General features: G+C 44.1%; 1 protein-coding gene across 5 annotated transcripts in view; it reads left to right on the top strand.

Moving 5' to 3' along the window:
• Vps13D (vacuolar protein sorting 13D) overlaps positions 1-19526 on the top strand; it is a 118142-nt gene extending 98616 nt beyond the window's left edge. For all 5 annotated transcript variants that reach the window (XM_077654273.1, XM_077654272.1, XM_077654269.1 and 2 more), the window contains exons 63-79: positions 462-606; positions 926-1098; positions 1538-1734; positions 3141-3297; positions 3673-3775; positions 4090-4384; positions 5854-6032; positions 6100-6216; positions 7368-7664; positions 8503-8633; positions 10006-10184; positions 11691-11764; positions 11905-12072; positions 13047-13250; positions 16388-16638; positions 16866-17163; positions 18914-19526. In XM_077654273.1, coding sequence (XP_077510399.1) covers positions 462-606; positions 926-1098; positions 1538-1734; positions 3141-3297; positions 3673-3775; positions 4090-4384; positions 5854-6032; positions 6100-6216; positions 7368-7664; positions 8503-8633; positions 10006-10184; positions 11691-11764; positions 11905-12072; positions 13047-13250; positions 16388-16638; positions 16866-17163; positions 18914-18997 — 3052 coding nt within the window. In that variant the 3' untranslated portion in view covers positions 18998-19526. The remainder of the gene's footprint in view (positions 1-461; positions 607-925; positions 1099-1537; positions 1735-3140; positions 3298-3672; positions 3776-4089; positions 4385-5853; positions 6033-6099; positions 6217-7367; positions 7665-8502; positions 8634-10005; positions 10185-11690; positions 11765-11904; positions 12073-13046; positions 13251-16387; positions 16639-16865; positions 17164-18913) is intronic.
• Positions 19527-20322: the final 796 nt, after the last annotated feature.

Here is a 20322-nt window from a genome sequence, read left to right as displayed (position 1 = left end):
TGCATGGGAGGTTGATGTGAAAGTACTGCTTGGCTAATTCCATCTCAAAAGACAGCTGATCAAAGTGTGAACTTCTTGTGAGGCATGGAGTATGCTGTGTTACTGAGAAAGGGTTGAACTGTTGCAATTTGAGTGCAGTAGAAAAAAATGGAGTCTGCATGGTTGCTGAGTGGCCCCGAACAGTGGTAATGTGTCAACCATGGCTTGTTAGCGACGTTTTGTTCATTCATCATCACTTTTTAACGTTTGTTTTGCAAGAATGTGGTTGTCAGCAGCTTGTGTGACACTCATCGTGTAAATAATGAAACGTGTCCTTCGACAACATGCGGGCACAAGACATCTTTATGGTGCAGCCACTGGACTCTTGTGGAAGTGGATAACTTTTTGTGCATGTCTAACCTTTTGATGCTTGTTTTTATTTCTGGCTATGGAATAACCTCTGTTTTACTTCATTGTTGCAGGGTCTACACAATCGGGGTGGAGATTCAACAAGGAAGAGGGAAATATGCATGCACCAACTACGTTGTGCTGTCTCCAAGGTTTCTCATCGACAACCAGAGCAGCGCTGTTGTTCAAATCGCCCAGAGGTTTGCCACAAAGGAGCTGGTAGGTAGCGACAAAACCATCGCATGCTTCTTTTGCAGCACTAAAACTATTTTATCATTTTTAAACGGTTCTGTCCAATCTATTCTATTCATTGTTTCTTGTTGTTGAACCTTTGACTGCATGTCATAGTAGTAGACTTCAAGCAAATTTGGGCTTTTCATGTTTCTTGTGTTCTGTGAACTATTATAGCTGGCCATGCAACGCAAAGGCTTTGTGAAGAGTGCGTGTGATGAGTGTATTCGCATGCATGCCTGCACGGGCTTGCATTTTTTTATTTCTCACACACTGATCTTTTGTGTGTTCGGTTTTCTGCTTCTAGCACCAGCACAGGCACCACATCTCCCTGGCAAAGCCCAAGTCCAACCTGCCATTCCACTGGCCACGGGTGGACCTCGACAACCTTTTATGTGTGCGGCTAGTCGATGCACCCGGCTGTCTGTGGTCAGGCGGCTTCAAGATTGATGAGCTTAACTCCTTTCACATCCACACGAGGCAAGTGTCATTCTTGTTTAGTTTAGAGAGGCTCAGCACTTTTGAATTCTGATTGTTTTTAAACGGTATTGAAATGTTGGTGCCTGTATTACAGGTCTAGATGCAATGCTAGCTTGTCAAACCTCTGGTTTGCTGCCTTTGTAAAGTGTATTGTGGGAGAATGCCTGGGCAGTTTTAGATATAATGATTGAACAAGCATTACATTTGCCATGGACCAAGGCGTAAATGACAGTATTTGAAGGTGTGATGTGTGAATACTAAAAACTATGCTTTCTCTCCTATGGTGATGCCAGTCGTGTTGTTGGCTGCTGTTGATTTTATAAGTAGCATTGCAAAGTTATTCTGGAAAGCTCATAGCTGCTTGTTCCTGCCTTGTGAGAGAGAAAAAATTGGAGTTCTTCGATTGCACAGGCTCACTAATGTTTTGATGCTCTTGTAGGGATGATCTTGGGAGGTCGTACTTTCTTCGAGTGGAAGTGATTCTTAAGGGTGCAATGTTCTTCATCATCTTCATGGACTGTGCAAAGATTCCTCCACCACTGCGCATTGACAATCAGTCTGAAGTTGCCATCACCTTCCACCAGACAAGTGTCAGCAACGAGCTGCTCAGGGCCACTGTCAAGGCACACACGTCAGGTACTGTAGCCTTCCGAGCTGTTTTTGTTACACCGTTGGTCGACATTCTACTAATACAAGTATTAATCGCTGTTGTCATAACTTAGTAACTCTGTATCTTAAGCTGGGAACTCTGGTGTGCCTGTGTGAAATGCTGTTTTAGAAAATCACCTCATCATGGTATGTTCTCCACTAAAAGAGAGAGCATTTGTTGTGGTTCGTTTCAGATTTACTTCTTGTAGTAGATGCTGCTTTTGGTTACACCTGCTTACTAAATATGATAAAAAAAAAGGTTTTAGCAGGGTCTGTTTACTGACGATGATAATGAATGGAGATTTCATGTCCATGGAGGCCAAAAGGACCTGTGAGGTAGTGATTGCTGCAAAGTAGCTTTCCTTTATTGTTTTCAACATATGTCAGGGGCCATGACATTGTGTATTAGGTTCTGTTGCTACAGTATGCGAAATGCATTTATCATTGGTTGTTTAATAGAGCAGTTATTGCAGGAGCTTACTGACCACATATGGCCCTAGGTATAATAATAATAATAATAATAATAATAATAATATTTGGTTTTGGGGGAAAGGAATCTGTCTCACATGCGCTGTAAGGGAAGGGATAAAGGAGGGAGGGAAAGAAGAAAGGAAGAAAGAGGTGCCGTAGTGGAGGGCTGGGGAATAATTTCAAATACAGATTCAGAGTACGCATTATCATTAATTTTCTTTTTAGTTCACAGTGTTGTAGAAGTTGCATTTCGCAGTGTATTTCTCAAAGCGAAGTCTTTTTTCATTAGTTACTTCACATGCAATGTGTAGGCTTCGAAATGATGTACTGCAGTTCTGCAAGTGCTTAGGTGGTTCTGATACTTTATATTTATTTTCCACAACCACCGAAGCATTTTTTAAATAATATTACTATTATAAGCCCATGCACAGCTATGAGATGTTAAGCCCCACTTACCATACCATACCACTACCTTCGTCAAGCATGAAAATACCTTTTGCCTGTGTAGCCTTCCTGATGTATCTCGAAGAAAAATAAATCTTCAGTCTGTGAGACCAGTCGATCAACCAGATTTGGAGAGGACTGAAGGAAGTTGCAAACTATGAATTGCAACCTTTACATTGTCATGTCTATCAGCTGGCATGCTATTCTAGCATGGCACTCATTATAGGATTGTGAGATTCGAATTATGCACAGTGTAGTTGGCTCATGCACAGACGATGTTGGCACATAGGTAGATTCAGGTTGATGTTTTTCAATGGCACAGGTGTGGGAAAGTTTTTGCCACTAAATCTTTTATTAGTTGATACACTGAAAATGATGTTGGTGTATTTCCCAGAAACTGAGTTTTCTCATGTCTTCTTTATTCTTTGAGCGTTTGTGCTCTACATTCAGCAAGCCATGCCCATTATGTTGAATTACAGTTTCGTACGCCTGGGATGAGCCCACCTTGCCGCCACACATCACTGTGACTGCTCCCGGAGGGATGAGCGAGACTTACGACATGACCATTTTCAGACCTGGCAAGAAGCTCTACTACGAGAACTTCTTTTACATTGCTTTCTCAGGGACATTCTTAGAGTAAGTATGTTCTTACCTCAACACTCACTTTATGTGAGGCTTGTTTTGCACTGAAACACAGATATAACAACACCACATGTCCACTTAAACCAAGAAAAGCAAGTGAGCATAATGCATGTAGCATTATTGTAGTATACCTGTAAGTTAACATATACTCTTGTGCTATTTGGTTCAGTGTGTTCTTTACTCAAGAGTGGCAAAAGTCAGATGGGACAAAGTAGGGAATTGCACACATGCATGTGAAGAGCTCGTAGGCTGTGTTCAGGGAACGTGCTGTTGTTTAGTCTGTAACAGGTCTTTTTGTTTTGCATTGCATTCTCTATTGCATTTATTTATTTATTTTTTTCTTGGAAAACTTTTTCTCGCTTGTTGCAGACCGCGGACAATGGTGAAGGTTCAGCCAGGCTCCAAAGATGTCAAGTGCCAGGAACTGGTGCTCGACGTTCCGCAGGGGACTCGCATTGTTATCAACAAGAAGGTAATTGAATTTGCGTGATGGTTCATTTTTATACCTGCAGTTCACTCTTGTTTTCTTTAAGCTTTTCATTACACACTGCGAGGCTTTAAGCATTCAAATTAGTGATCATACGATGCCATAGACTTACATGGGCGTTGGTCGGAACTGTGCTGGCAGTTAAAATTATCTGGGCTTCTGAATAAATGGGGGTCAAATTAACGGGCTTTTACTGTATATGGGCGCACGTCCAATCAGATAACCTGACCAGTCTCTTCAGTTTCATATTTTTCCATTTCTCATCACACTGTGCCCTTCGCTTTTGCTGTGTTTTGCAGGAAATGGGCAAGCGCTCGCAGCTGTGGCGCATGACTTCTACGGGGATGCTGCAACACGAAGGCTCGAGCACTCCGCGTGATCCTCGGCCCAGTGCAGAACCCGGCCGCATGCTGGTGCTCGACATTGCCAGTCTGGGACCTGAGCCCAAGAAGTACACGGAGCTAATGCTACGCAAGCCTGATGGCCGGCGGCGCCTGACCCAAACTTGGCAGTTCTGCAGTGACGGCCGCCTCTGTTGCCAGCTGCCTGGCATGTTCGTGCAGCCCCGTGATGGATTCCACGGTCTGCGGAGAGGTGAGAATGGCGCATGTTTCTATGTGTTGCATCTTCTGCCTTTCAGGTTTTTTACAGGCAATAGCCCTTTTTGTTACTGTCTGTTATGTAAACACGTAACAGCATCTTTCCATACCCAAATAATGGCTTTCACCTAGTACTTCACTGGTACATGTCAAAGCAACACTGTCCGTAAGGTGTTTAACTACTTCAAAAGTAGCTGGCAAAGGAAATGTGAGACGCAAATATTCAGGGGAAGCGTAGGTGTTGAGTTATCGCATTACTGCCTCATTTGTTAGGTACGGCAATGATTCCTAGTGGAAAGTGATAGCCATGAAATGTGCAACGACTTAAATATGGCACATTCAGAGACTGGTTGGTCTGCGGGATTGCTAAGGAGTGATAGGAGGAATAGGCTTGTGCGGGGAGCCCTATCATGCCCTGCAGGAAGCAGTGTACCTCTTTCTGTCATTTGTTAACATTGCCCTGTGAGCAGCTCGCTTAATTCTCAATTCCTGCTTATCTGCTGAAAGCATCTTTCTGAAAATAAAGGAATGTCTAGATTGTCCTGTGAAGAGTTTCCCTATGTGCATTCAGGTATAATTTCTTGTTTATTGTTACCTTTGGGGCATGCAAGATATGGTTTAATTTAAGCTTTTTTATTTTTTGTAATGTCAAGCCTTATATATTTGCTTTTCTTTGGAGGTGAAAACGAAATTTGTAACTGTTTCACTTTAATGTAGTTCTGAGTGTAGCGTGTGACCTGTTTATGCCAAGTCTCGGCATACTTATGGCAAGATGCTGTCTAGGTGAAACAGCACACCAGCACAAGGACAAGAGAACAAACGAGACACAGAGCTTTGTCTCATATGTTCTTGTCTCATACTTGTGCTGGTGCACTGTTTCCCCTGGATATGTCAGACCATCTTGCTTATCAGTTTTTGTCGTTCAGCAAGATGCTAGCTTTTTTTTTTTCACTAGTTCAGTTTTAAGCAGGTTGGGAAAAAAGCACTACTATTCAACTTGCTTGTTTTAGATTTTGGTTTCTCCTAACTGGTCTCGTACAGTGGCAGTCCACGCACACATTAGATTTGCATCATACAGACTGCATACTGAGTACTGGTGTGCGCAGCATACATATCTACTCAGGAGTTTTAGCTTTAACGTACATGCATCTACTGCAATCTCTGTATGCATCTGCATTACCTCTTTCAATTTTGTAATTAGAGCAGTGCTACTCCACAAGGACAAAAACACACAGGCAGGACTTGTATGTTGTCATTTTTTTTTAATGCTGTGCAAAGTATGAAACAACACTGACTAGCCCAGTTTCAACTTTTTGCTAATCACCCAATTTTTTGTGAAAGAAGTAGTTTGTGCCTGCATCTCGCATATGCAGTGATTAAAAATCTAATGTTCGCCAAAGAAACAGCCTTTACAGCACTAGAATTCGTAGCATTGGTGATATGAACATGTATTTGCTTTTCCAGGGAATGATGTAGTGTTGGGCCCACCACAGCCAGTTAGTTTCGAATGCATGCCCAATGGTGTGCCCCTGGAGCAGGCTGTTGTCAACCAGAAGATGCGCGGTGGCTCAGGAGTTCTTTCTGTTCGAGTTATTCCGAAGGGACCCACGATTGTGCTCGGTATCTCAGACTTCATGCAGAAGGTACGTGAATTCAAAGTCGATGGGACTTGGACTGAGTGCCGGTTAACAGAGCCCTTTTTATGCACAGCAAAAGATTTCTGTGAGTACCTTGAGCCCGGATATCGGCCTGCTGGCGCAGAAAGTGTCCTCTTCAGAGGACCCTCAGGCTCCGCAGCTGGATGGGAGATTTGGCTTAGACCTTGAGGTAAATACTATGTGTGTGCATCTTTAGAATCTATATGGTGACAGGGTTATAGACTGAAATACTTATTGAGGAAAGAAACAGGGTGAAAGCAAGATGTGGGAAATGTGATCTTGACTTGGGTAATCACTTGTTTAAAATGAGTACAAGACAGGGTACAGAGGACAAGGTTCGTGTCCCTGCTTGTGTTGTGCACTTAGTCTTGCTCTTGTTTCAAATGAGCTATTGTTTAGGTCATAATGTTTAATTAATAATTAGCTTACTCGGTTAAATCCTCCTTAGATTGTTTTTTTTTTTTTCCAAGTTATTTAACTCGGCCACAAAAGACTAAGGACAGGACAGTAAGAGCTTGCATGCAGAGAAAGTAACTTCCAGCTGGTGGAATTTGCAAGGTGCCAGAATCACTGGAGACTACACAGCTGAAAGAAAAAAAAAAAGCCACAGCTGCAAGAAATATGGCTGGCAGTTGCCCAAGGGTGACTCAGGAACAGGCTACCTTAATGTATGTAGTCGGTAATATTTCCGGTAACATCTACTGCAGTTATGCGAAAGCACAGTCGCTAAGGTACAAAACTGTCACCCGCCGCGGTGGCTCAGTGGTTAGGGCGCTCGGCTACTGATCCGGAGTTCCAGGGTCGGCTGCGTTTTTATGGAGGCAAAACACTAAGGCACCCGTGTGCTGTGCGACTGCAGGTTAAAGATCCCCAGGTGGTCGAAATTATTCCGGAGCCCTCCACTACAGCACCTCTTTCTTCCTTTCTTCTTTCACTCCCTCCTTTATCCCTTCCCTTACTGTTCAGGTGTCCAAGGATATATGAGACAGATACTGTGCCATTTCCTTTCCCCAAAAACCAATTATTATTAAAACTGTCACAGTTGGCAGTTTACTCTAGTGCATGTGTGTTGTCGCTGCCATGTAGGTAATTCCTTTCATGTGCTCTGTGAAGCTATGGATTACCGCCACCTGCTGGCTGAAACTGACGTTTTTCACATTTGACTGCCTTGCTCGTCCAGCCTGTTCATGTGTTTTTTGCAGCTGCATTGAATTGCTGTGCATTCTGTGTTGGCATTTCAAGTTTTTTTTATTTCATAGTCATTCTCAGCCTTATTTGTTGCTTTTGTTTTTCCTCTCTTACTCCATATGAAAATTTCAGCTCAACTTGCACCTGATGGGAGGCGTGGGCGTGTCTGTCATCAACCACTTGAGTGAGGAACTCCTCTATGCAGTGCTGCAGAATATCCGTGTCAACTTCATTCAGAGCCCATCTTCACAGCTCCTGGATGCCAGTGTTGAGAACTTGCAGGTTGACAATCAGCTGCACGGGGCTGAGCGCCCAGTGGCACTGTATGTAACACCCTTACATGAGCGTGACCGCCAGCGTCATCTGCCAGCCATAGTCATCACCGCTGAGCGCCTACCTCAGAAAGACACCGACGTGGTCATCTTCCAGGTAGGAAGCGTTTCTGTTGTAGTGCATTTTATTGGACAAATATCTTTTTAGTGCAGAAGTGCACTCTTAGCCTCCACCTTGCATATCCTGAGTACAGTGGAAAGTGTCTGGAGTTTGTGTTTTATGTTAATTTATCATTGCATGGATCCTATGCCATCTGTCAAGCAATGCCAAAACTTAGCAGTTCAGCATCCACAGTAACACAACAGATGGCAGCAGTATGGTCATTTACGCAGCCAATTACATGTTTTCCTGTAGTCTGTTGCATAAGATCAGTTTTCTATCATGGAAGGCATAAGAGAGCTCAGTGAAAGTGCTTAGCGAGCAATTGAAATGTCACATTTATCGGAAGAAGGCCAAAAGCGCCATGAAGCTGTATGGAATCTATGAGCTTGTCCAGCAAAGACAGCCACATTAGGAGTCGTTTTGGAGCTGCAGAAAAAATAAAGGCAAGAAAAGGAAAGGAACGACAACATACAAACAATGACAGGCAGGTAGCTAAAAACACGTCACCTCAGCCAAGATGAAGGCAGGAAATGTGCAATCTTGTGCAAAATGTCGTCGCACTGCACTTCTGCACCACTAGGCTTCAGTGAAGTGAAGGCCTGTTGAATTTTTTGTGTGACCCACTCTGCATTATATTGAGCCTGTATGAAGTACGATTTGATTATGCAATGTTTAAAATACAATAATTAAAAAACTGATGTTTAAAAAGCTGCTGTTAGTGGACTAGCTCATGCTATATTATGTATTGTTTTGTTCTGAGTGGTGCGTCGTACAGAAGAGTCGAGCTGTTGCTGCAAAGCTAGTAAGTATTTAATGTTTTGTCTCTTTGCAGCATTTCATCATGCATGTGAAGAACATTACTGTGGCTTTGGAGGAGTTGCTGATGCTGAAGATTGTTCAATTTCTGCACCACCAAGTTGATGACTTTAGCGATGAAATTATCATCGACAACCAGTTGCAAAGGTGTGCTGCCCTGACAGTGTTCTGCTTTTGAATTACAGTCGAACCTCGATATATCGAACCGCACGGTGATCACAAAATAGTTTGATATAGCCAGAATTTGATATATAAAATCACTTATAAAACGCACCAAAAACTAGTACAAATCAATCAATGAACCAATCGTGGCGCAATAGATACTCACTTGAAGTTTCAAGCAAAGTATTTATTTCTTTGGCTGAAAGTACTGCAGCAGCGTAGCCTGCTTCATATTGGCGACCGCGTGCTTAACCACGGCCTCAACATAGTCTAAATGAGCCACAAGTGATAGTCCGGTGCCTTCTATCGCACCGCAGTATTACAGGGGCCAAAGCAGCTACAGCCTCAGTTGCAGTCGGGAGCGGGGCAACATCAGCGCTTGCGGAATAAACCTCGGCACTGTCTTTGTTTGGCTGTTTGGCCACTCAGCAGTAACTTCCGCTTCAATCTCCACGCCTGTCAACTCCTCCACTGTTCCGGTGCTGTCGTCACCGCCAACGAAGTCGTCAATGCACATGCTCTTTGGCTCAGCACCGGCAACACCAACCACGCCACGACAGGCCTAAGCCATAGAATAAAGAACCACCTAAGCGATCACGGCAATCACACCAATCACACAAGGTAACATAGACTGGCGTAGCACAAGCGATGGCGCGAGGAGTCAGTGTGGCAAATGCAGTGTGTCATTGACGTTTTCCTATGATGCCGCTACGTTCAAATGGCACCCTCGGAGTGATCGATGTGTGCAGCTATCGTGCGCAGTAGTCTGGAACGCCCATCGCGCTGCCGCTATCTTCGAGGGTGTTGCGGGAAAGCTCGCTTCCGTCAACAAAGCTCACGCGGTCTGGGGTGGCGGAGTTCGATATATCCATTTTACATCCGGCCCCGTTCGAAATAAAAAATTTAATATGCTTGCGATTTTTCGCATGATATGGAAAGTGTTCGATATACGCAAAAATTTGATATGTCCGTGTTCGATATATCGAGGTTTGACTGTACTACTGCGTGCTACATTCTTTGTTGTGCTTGTTAAACAACAGACCAGCATGCTGATGGCTTAGAAAAGGGGGAGGACTAAAACAAGTTTATAAAAGACTTTGTAAGGGTAGGCCAAAGAGCCTGTGTTATGTCATGAACAGAGGTTTAAGATATCTTTGAAAGTACAGAAAGACATTTAAAAGCGAAAGTGCATTGATTTATCACCTAATGACTGTTGCTATCATTCAACATTACTTTTAACACCAGAAAGTGCACAGCTTGTTTTTGCTGCATTGTGAAGCAGAGCACATTTTTAGCGCAAATCGTGATGTGAGCTAATGGCTGGATGTTTGGTCTATTCCTCTTGCTGGGTACCCAGAGCTAATGCAGCTGCATCAGCCAATGCAAGGCGCTTCTACTTCAACACCTTGAAGTTGAGGATGGACCAGGTCAAGCTCAGCGTGCTGACCATGAGTCACCGTCCCCCAGAACTGGACACCATCAAAAAGAAGGTCGGCTGGAGCCTCATGCGTTTCGAGGACGTCGTCGTCGAACTTGGCAAGTTCGCATTGGCCTGCTGACCTACCAGGTCAAATTAACTGGAGCAGAGAAAGTTTTAAAAAAAATCTACCTCTTGATGCCTCACAGTGGCTGGTGGCAGAAAGAACTTCTTGTCCTCCTTTCCTTTATATTTATTTTTTTGCTTGCCACATTAAAACAATATTGTTGTTCTTTTACCCATTTCACTGACTTCCCTCAATTGAGTGCAACTAACCAGCCAGCTTTGCTTGGTTTCAGTGGTCTTATGAATGATGAAAATTGCTCTCTCTTTGACACATGGGCACTCCCACACAAATTCACACTTGTGGTAGCAGCCACATGAATGTTAGCAGTAGTGGCCAAATTCTTTCCTAGTTTACGAAGGATGAGAGGGGATGCATGCACCGTTGGCATGGTGCTTGTATAGAGCATTTGAGCAGTGTGCAGCAGGCATTAGAAAGTGAAATTAGCAAGCACGTCCTCTTGCCCACCTTTCTTGTTAGTCTGTGTGGCTGTACTTTCTTGGAACCTGGCATCCGTGGCAAGGTGTCAGTTTGTCTGCAGGACAGCACACTGCCCTAGCACTGTACATAAATTTTACCCAGCGCTTGTCCTCGCTTGTGTTTCTTCGTCCTAGTTTCAGATCGCGCTGTATTGCTCAATGGATTGCCAACTCGCCCAAGCTTCAGCTTTAGCATGTTACCCCAGCTGTACAGTTCGGTCATCTTCAGATAAGTTTAATGCTGATAAATCCAACATCATGCATAGCACGTACTGTGCTTGGTGCATTACTCAGTGCTTTTAGTGGGGGGTCACATTGACAGTTGGAGATTTAAGGATACAGAGCGTTGACACTGGTTGTTGTTTTCTCATGTTCTTTGGTGCGAGTTTGTTTGCGGGATCACGTGCTTACTCTTTCCTGAATTATATTTACTTGGCGATGGCGAATTCAACGCAGATGTCATATTGTTTCATGAGCTGTGAATATACTGCGAGTTATCCTTAGTCCTTGCAGACTACATTTTTACTGGTATTTTAAGCAGTTATACATGCTAAGTATGTGTTCTATAACTAAGGAGGCCAATGGCTAGAGAAATAACTTGCTCAGTCCGTAATGCTTTGGTATCAATGCCATGTTGTAGTTGTAAGTTCATTGTTATTGTTGGTATTTGCTGAATTGCATGGGCCATCCTGTTTATAATGAGTTGCAAAACAGATACCTATTCCTAAGCAAAATGGCACATACCTGAAGTAATGACTTTATTTCTCATTTTAGAGAAGTGAAAGTGAGGACAAGGTCATATTGGGCTGCGTTATGGCCATGCAAACATGGCATTTACTTGTGTAGTCGTACTGTACAGCAGTGTCAAGAATATTTGTTCTTAATCTGGTTTTCAAGGAGAGCAATCTTTCATTACTTTTCTCTGTTCAGATCTTAGTTCAAAGTGTCTTGCTAAAAGCTTTCTGATGTTATGAGAGGGAGGCAGGCACTTCATAATTTTTCATGACTCTTCATTATTGCAGATTCCTTTGTGAAATCGCACCCATTTGAGTCACTTGAATTCCTGGTCAACAATGTGGTTGAACATTACAAAGGGGTAGGTGTTTATTTCTTCTTACTTTAATTCCTGAACTGCTGTGAAATGCTTGTGTAAATGAGATCTGTGTCTGCAAGGCAGAAATCACAGTCTTAGGTCTTTTTTTTTCTGTGGTAATACGTCCTTCTATGCCTTGTCAGGAGTTCCAGAGCCATGCAGCGAAGATTCTGGGTGCTGTTGATTTCTTGGGCGACCCAGTAGGACTCATCAATGATGTCTGCACTGGCTGGTCTGAGTTCATCAAGGATGGCAATGCCACCAGCCTTGTTAAAGGCGTCACCCACGGCTTGTCAAACTCCACTGCCAAGGTATGTTTTGTACGTGAAATGCAGAGAGGTAGCCAAGGCACTACATAAATGAAGTAAGTGCACAGCTAAGCTCAAAAGTGAGTTTTTTTTTTTTACCAGAGCAGTTGAAATTGCCATAAAGAAAGAAATCTCACTGGTGACGGAGCTGGTGGAGTGGAAACATGGAAGTATTAATATATTCATGTGACATGGACATTTTACTTGAAGGCCATTAAAGTGCACCGAACGCAAACATGTGCTTGTGTGGGTGCTGGGTGCAATCTTTTCATGGATTAGAAGGCCCCTCAAAAAGCCAGCAGTTTAGTTTGAAAAAAAAAAAAAATGTATATATTACACATATGTATCTATGAGTTTGTGAGCACTACTAGAAAATCTTGAATATATCTTTCCGTTACCTGCTATCATTCGCATCAGTTTTGAGTGACCCGTAGTCTCTCGGTGTTCCACCATACCACCAAAGTGATGGGAAATCATGCCTTTCCTGGTTGCAGTGTTAGTGAAGAGTGGGATGAGAGTGAGGCGTGGTTATGATAACATGTACGAGGTGGGTCTGGTCATCTGACGCGTGAAACGGATGGTTGATTGGGAAAGGAGTCCAGTCTTGGAGTTGACTTAACGACCTTTTAAAAAACTGCTTTCTCTACTTGCAAGAGATGAGGGCTGGATTGCAGCAGAGAGGCCAGTAATTCATTGAACTGAACTGCTCCCCCTATCTCTTTGTTGCTGTTTTTTTCTTTAGTTTTTTACCTGGAGGCATACAAGTAATACATGTCAGTGCATGCAGTCACTTTAAAGTGTACCGATTGGCCCATGTTGCTACTTTAAGCATGTTTCACAAGAAGTTTGTGTTTACCACCACCAGGTGCTGATGTGGCTTTATGCAACATCATCGCATCCATTTGCGTATGTGGATAGGGAGTTTTTCCTGCTGCATGTTCTTACTCCTCATGACAGGATTTTCTGCAAACTTGCAGATGGCTGGTTCTCTGTCTGAGAGCCTGACGACGGTCGCCGACCCTGGCCGACAGCTGGAGCAACGCAGCCGCAGTGCAGCCGCCCCCGAGAACTCTGATAGGCACCTGATGACAGGACTGCGACGCCTGGGCAGTGGGGTGGTTGGCGGCTTCACCAGCATCGCAAGACACTCCTATCAGGGGGCCATCAATGAAGGCGTTCAGGTCAGTCCCTGCCTACCTGGGCAAGGGTCGTGGGAAGGCCAATTTGCTAGCCACGTTTTCCTGTCACCTTTGCGGTCAGTTTTTCTAGCCCATCATAATTTCTTGTGCAGTCAGTTGCTATTACTATTGTTTGGGAATGATCTATGAACAGTACAGTGAATGAAAAGACATTGTGAGCACATCTTATTCTGAGGCAGCCGCATGTTAGCAGCATGCCTCTGCAGTTCACTCGACAAAACATACAGTAGAGTATCATTTATTTGAAGTCTATCAGTCCACGAAAATAAGAGCAAAGCTTATGGGGAACGCAATTTTCTGAAGCGGTCATTAATAATAATAATTAATAATTGGTTTTTTGGGGAAAGGAAATGCCGCAGTATCTGTCTCATATATCGTTGGACACCTGAACTGGGGGGTAAGGGAAGGGATAAGGAAGGGAGTGAAAGAAGAAAGGAAGAAGGAGGTGCCGTAGTGGAGGGCTCATAATTTCGACCACCTGGGGATCTTTAAATCGCACAGCACATGGGCGCCTTAGCGTTTTTCCTCCATAAAAACGCAGCCGCCGCGGTCGGGTTCAAACCCGGGAACTCCGGATCAGTAGTCGAGCGCCTTAACCACTGAGCCACCGCGGCGGGGCATTTTGCAGGATTTTGATTTTTCAACTTGTAACACCCAGGCTCTGGCTGTGGTCAGTACTTGGCAATTCTGTAAGTGTTGCTATAACTGGAGCTCAGGAGGGCTGGGCATTGTCGCTGCCATTGGCGGTTGCCAAACTTGTTTGCAATGCAGAACGAAGTATTGATGATGTCGTGTGCCAGAGGAACTAAGCTGGTCCGAGGCTAGCCACGTTTGGGGAGAGAGGTATGGATAATGGGGGAATTAAATGGTAACTGGGCAGGAGAAAATGGAATGTTCGAGATTAGCATAGAATTCAGGGCAATTGAAACATGCACATAAAGGCTGGAGACCAGAGTAAATAATGGGCAGGGTTGAGGAGTATACTGAGGTGGATGCAGCAAGGCATGTTAGAGAAAAAGGAATGCAGTCACTGACCATGTCATGAAATTCAAGACGTTTCGGAACCTCGTACGGGTTCCTTGATCTAAGCATGTTAAGGGGGGGGGGGGGGGGGGGGCTGATGAGTGATTTGTCAAGAACAGGGAGTGTGTGATGAGATTCTCTAATGTTGTCATAGTCGAGTAGCAAAGTTAATAGTATACTGAACTTCCTTATTTGGCATAGCAAAAGTGCACGTGTGACTAGGAGGTTTACCTAGGTCGTAAGAAAAAATAAATATCGTGCTTGTATAAACACCTGCACTGTGGTTGGTCACAGAGAACTAAGTCGTGAGCGAGGAAAGTGATTCATTGCACCGTAAAGTGACTAGGCCAGAAAACTGAAGCTTGGCATTCGCCCACATTGAAGGCCACAACCAAAGTGAACAAATTAGTTTGCTTTTTCATGAGCAGAACTATATTTATCATATTTTTCAGTTTCCTACTTCCATTTCATTTCCATTCAGTTACTGAAACAAAAAAATATATATTGTTGTCGGGAACAAATGTATGAAGAACACTTGGCAACTGATCAAGGTAGCCCCAACTCAGCACAAGTAGTGAAACACTAGACATAATGTACAGACCACTCAGCATGAGGTCAGTGCATTACCAAGTGGGATTATGTGCATATCTTCCTGTGCTGATCCACAAATTGAAAGTGAGCAGATGACCCCTACTAAGAAATTAAGTGCGCAGGGGTGCTTTAAACAGACTCAGAGGGCAGTATGAACTCCTGGAGAACAAACTGGGCGAATAGATTCGATTTTTTCTTAGCTTTACAGCACAAAAGACGACAGATCAAGAAAGTCGTAAGGCAACACAACGCTGTGTTGTCTTGCCTCTATATTAGTCTGTCGTCTTTCGTGCTGTTACAGTATGGCCAGTATGAAGCTGGCCTGTATCGATGGGTTACTGCATTCTATTGACTGAGATGCTACTTTCACTGAAAACGCTTCTATGAGCCAGAAAAGGCAAAGGAATGAAATACTGGCGTTGCCACCACCAGCTGTTATCAGAAGTAAACTACAGTGTCGTCAAGACCATTTTACTCACAGACCCCTGCGGCTGGGCTACACTGCTATTCACTCCCATTTGATGATTACGAAGTCCTTCGGGGTCTTGATGTGACGAGCTTGAATGCTGTGGCGTGAAAAAAGTGTTCCGTCTTGAAACAAAATTTTCTCCATAATAAATGTCTTGCTGCAGAACAGACATCAACATAAATGCAAAGGATCAAACAATTGATTTTTGCTGAAATAAAAGTTGTATGGAACTTGTCTTCAGTGTCCCTTCAAAAAGGGGCGTTCAGCCTAATTTATATTTTTAACGGTGAGATTGGTACTGCAGTGCTTGAAAGACTGAGGTTTGATTTATACATGAGAACAAGGGGGCAAAAAAGTTTGCGGGTGCATATGCAACACTAAGTGCAGCTACTGTAGATATGGATATGCACCAATTGCCCAAAGTATCCTCTATGTTCTATTGAGGCTGTCTTCTTTTTCATTAATTACTTCTTCCCCTTCAGCTTCACCTTCTTACAAGCTCACCTGTGTAAAATAGCTGTGTACTAATAGTTGCATCGCGCAGAGAAAATTAAAGAAAAATTCTCTGGGCTAAGCTGCTGGATTGTTTGCGTTCAATTTTCGCACAGAGGGGACGTTCGGCGGTAAGGTCAGTTTTGTACTACAGTTGGGTGGGGTGCTTTCCTGAATTGGTGAGAATTTGGAACAGCGTACTGGCAGCACCAGCTTTTGTCAACTCTTGTCAAGGAAAGTACCTGACCAAGACATAGTATAAAACTAAAGTTACCGCTGAGTGCCACCTGTGTGCGAAATTTGAGCGCGACCAACCCATTGGTTAGCTAGGGGAATTTTGCTATATTTCTCTGAATGGCATAGCACTCAGTATGCAGTACATACAGCATAGGCTTTAAAGGACGGGTATTTTTTTGCTGTTATCCAGGTGAGGTTTGCAATACAGACGCAAAAGTGTTGCCGTAAATGTGGGTGAAAATATGGCATGCAAGCTCCAGAATGCATTTCTGCATTAGAACTCGAGACGGTTTTTTGGTCGGAACAGGGTCTCCTGACGGGTCTGGGGAAGGGCCTGATTGGGACCGTGGCCATGCCGGCTGCTGGTATTCTGGACCTAGTGACGGAAGCGGCCAGCTACGTGCGCGACACCAGCAAGCCCCCTTCACATGTGCACCCGCGGCGCTGCCGGCCACCTCGCCTCTGCTCAGGCCCCGGTGGCTTGCTGCCTTGCTACTCAACCACCCAAGCCCTGGGGCAGCAGTTCCTCTGCAACCTGGCTGATGCTGGCAGTGACTTGTGAGTGATGCCACTGCACTGTCTGCTAGTCTAGAACATGGGGTAGGTCAAGGCTTGAATTATTTATAGGTCGATTTTTTTTAGCAAATTTTCCATGCTCTTGGTTTTTGAGCGGTCCTTCTATCAAGCTGGTCATTAACACAGCTATGCTTTTACTGTGCAGCAACTTTGGATCAAGTTCTAAGCTAGGCATCCTTGCACCACCATGCTGTTGCGCCTCTGTGCAGGTTTGTAGCCATGGAGCAGCTGGAGAGCCGGCCTGATGGGCCACGGGTGCTGATCTCAACCGAGCGCGCCTTCATCATCAAGCGTGAAGGCGCGCACACTGAGAGCATCCTGCATATGGTGCCCTACAGTAGCCTGAGCTACTGCCGCTGGTTCCCTTCCAACCTCGGGCTGCAGCCACAGCCACCCTTCTACGTGGAATTCCTGCTGCGGCCCGAGAACCAGCGGCTCTCTAGCAGCTGCGACCTGCATCACGGATCTCTGCGCATTGGCTGTGAAAATGAAGCCACTGCAAGAAAGGTGAGTTGGTGCCACTGCATCAGCAGTGCTAGAGTACACCCAGCGCTAAAGTTTACGGAATGCAATATTAGTGAAAAAATTCATTTCATGGCAGTCTTTGCATGGAGCCTAGAATATACATCTATGAACTCTAATTCTGAATGCGTGAATTACGCAGTGCACCATTAGGTCTGGAACAATGAGCCCCGGATGAAAGAAAAAAAGTTATTTCTTTGCCAAAGTCGCGTTTCATAAACTTTTAAGGCGAAAGCCTTTAAAGATGCACAAAAGAGAAATCTGAACTCATCTTTTTGTCGCGGGAACTTTATCTGCACGTTCTGGGCATTCTTAGAAAATTCGAATTATTGTCCTGTATGGCTGTTTGCCTTATTAAATCAGTTTAAACATCCTGGCTCCCGCCTTTTTTTGAACTCAACGCGGTAGGTAGGCGGAGTCAACCGTGGCGTGGCCTATCAGCCACCGTGCCTATCAGCCAGTCCAGTGGCGGCTTCGCTTTTGCTTTTATTTTGTTTTTTAGGTTTCTGTGAATGAACAGTTTCAGTCACAGGCAATGTAGCCGCAAATTAGGCCCACGGAAATAAAAATGCACATGGACTCATTGATTTACGTATCACTCCGCCGATGGCAGAGCGGCAAGTTGCCACGGGACTGGCTGATGTGTTGGTTGACTCCTCCTACCTACTGCGTTGAGTTAAAAAAAAAAAGGCGGGGGCCGGGACGTTTAATCCGATTTAATTAGGGCAGTTGGCCGCACAGGACAATATTTGAGGTTTCTAAGAATGCCCGGAACGTGTAGATAGAGTTCCCGCAGTAAAAGATTAGCTCAGATTCCTCTTTAGTGCACCTTTAATGGCTCATACTCGTGGTCATGGATCTGTCTGGCGTCCGTTACATCCAGCAACTCGATAAGAAAAAAAAACTTTGTGCACAGTGGGATTCGAACCACCGTCCTTCCGGTCTGCAGCCGAGCGTGCTTACGACTACGCTACTTCCTACCAACGCATATGTAGTTCTCCTTGTCTAGGACGCTGGAGAGTGTTTGCGGAAAGGCGTCGAATTAGACGGATGCCTCCCAAACGCCCTCCAGTGTCTCCAGCGTCTTTGTGCACAGTGAGATTCAAACCACCATCTTTCCGTTCCGCAGCCAAGCATGCTAACGACTACACTACTTCCTGCCAACGCATATGTAGTTCTCCTTGTCTAGGACACTGGAGAGTGTTTGCGGAAAGGCGTCGAATCAGACGGATGCCTCCAAAACGCCCTGCAGTGCCTCCAGCATTTAAGATTCACAAACAATTGTGTACTTAATCAACATCTTAACCACACATCAGTGACGCAAGTATCAACACCGCGCTAAATGCTTTCGCCTCACCGCACTTTAGGTCAACAAAGTGTCCCCCTGAATTTTGATTTTGGGTGGACATGCTGGAGGAGAAAGGGAGCTTTTTTTGGCACTACATCGTAGTGTTGCAAATAATGAAAACATCTTGCAGGCTATTGTAGTTAGCAGCATCTGGTGGCTGGTAATAGTATATGCAGCCCTGCACATCTGTTGCATTTAATATGGGGGCAATTTTCATCTAGAGGCATGAGACATGTTACAGATAGGGGAGACTAACTTAGTGTGTTGCAATGCAGTTAGAAAGTGCCTGCACTGGTCAGTTAGGTAATTGTCTTATAAAGCTAAACTGATGTCAAAGAAGGTTTCTCATTTAACTTGTGTTTACTGTTCTCTGCATCTGTCTTGCAGGTTGTTCAACAAATCAATTATGCAAGAGACACGTACGAGGAGAGGAAGTACACTGCTCACTTTAGCGACAGTGAAGAAGACTAAGACTGAGGTGCTTAAATGAAAAAAAGAAGAAAAAAGAAAAGTCTTTATTCCTTTGCCAAGTGCTGCTAGCTGTGATTTTAGTGTATTTAATTAAGCAAAATACACTATTTTTGTGTGGCCACAACTAACTTACCTTCCCAAATCTGTGCACACAATAAAACATGCACTTAGTGGACTTCTGTGCTGAGACGTGGTAAGAGCACAGCTGGTAAATAGGTGGCTGCCATTTCCTGTATAATAGTTACAAATATAGTAGGTGATAGTGACCGTTGTGTAGAAAGATGTGTAAATGCTGTGCATAGTTCTTGATCAAAGATATTTTCCCTCCTTCTGCGAAGGTGTAACACAAATGGGCTAAGACGCCATTGCTCTTTTAGGGCTTGATGCAACCAGAATTTTTAATATATTTTATGCCCAGAGGTGCTTTGTGAAAACAGTGCTGCTTCAGTGTTGAAAATTTTAGCTTTTTTTGGTGCTGCCATTGTTGTGGATATGATGCACTGACTGTAAATAAATGGTTTATTTTGTACACAGCTGTGTGCCTCGTTATTAAAACTGCCTAGTTTTATTGATTGTAAAGCAGTGCTGTGCCTTAAGGAATTAAAAACTTTGGACAAAAGCCTTGGTTGCAGACATTGAACATCGTATAGCTGGCTCACTAGATCTATATACATCTAAAATTTTGCCTGGCCTCTGCAGCCCTGTCTTAGTATCAATGCATCTGCCTTGCGTTCAGAAGGTACTGGGTTCATATTCTTGTTGGTTTCGTAATGGCTGAAATTGTACCCAAGCTTTTTTCGCATTGCATTTCAATGGACTAAAGGCAGTCTTCTCAAGTGACGCTAGTGATTACTCATTAAAGGAGTATAAACACCTAATTTTGGTGGCACGTTTTCTTCTCTACGATTATGCGGAAGACACTACTACACATGAATCACCATGTGATATTTGCCTACGATCGGTAAATAATTTATCGAATTTTTTCTGTCTGCTGTTTCGGTTTTGGTTTCAACAGCCGAACGATGACTGTGGCGTCAAAGAGTGCTTTTATGTCACGTGAGGCATAGAAAAACGTTCACAAAATTGCCGCTTCATCGTTTTAATGCAGTGCTGAACCCAGCCTTCCTCAAGAGCCAAAATGACAACGAACTTGGAAGCAGCGATTATATTGCAGTTTTTTCATGCCTCACGTGACCTGTAAGTACACGTTGTCACAGTCCTCATTCGGCTGTTGAAACCGAAACAGCACGAAAAAGAAATCGATTATAAATTATTTAGCGGTCGTAGGAGAATACCGGATGGCAATCCATGTATAATAATGCCTT

This window comes from Amblyomma americanum, chromosome 2, assembly GCF_052857255.1.
Source record: "Amblyomma americanum isolate KBUSLIRL-KWMA chromosome 2, ASM5285725v1, whole genome shotgun sequence".
NCBI classification, from domain to species: Eukaryota; Metazoa; Arthropoda; class Arachnida; order Ixodida; family Ixodidae; genus Amblyomma; species Amblyomma americanum.
Note: the sequence above shows the minus strand (reverse complement) of the source record. Positions and strands in the feature narration are given on the sequence as shown.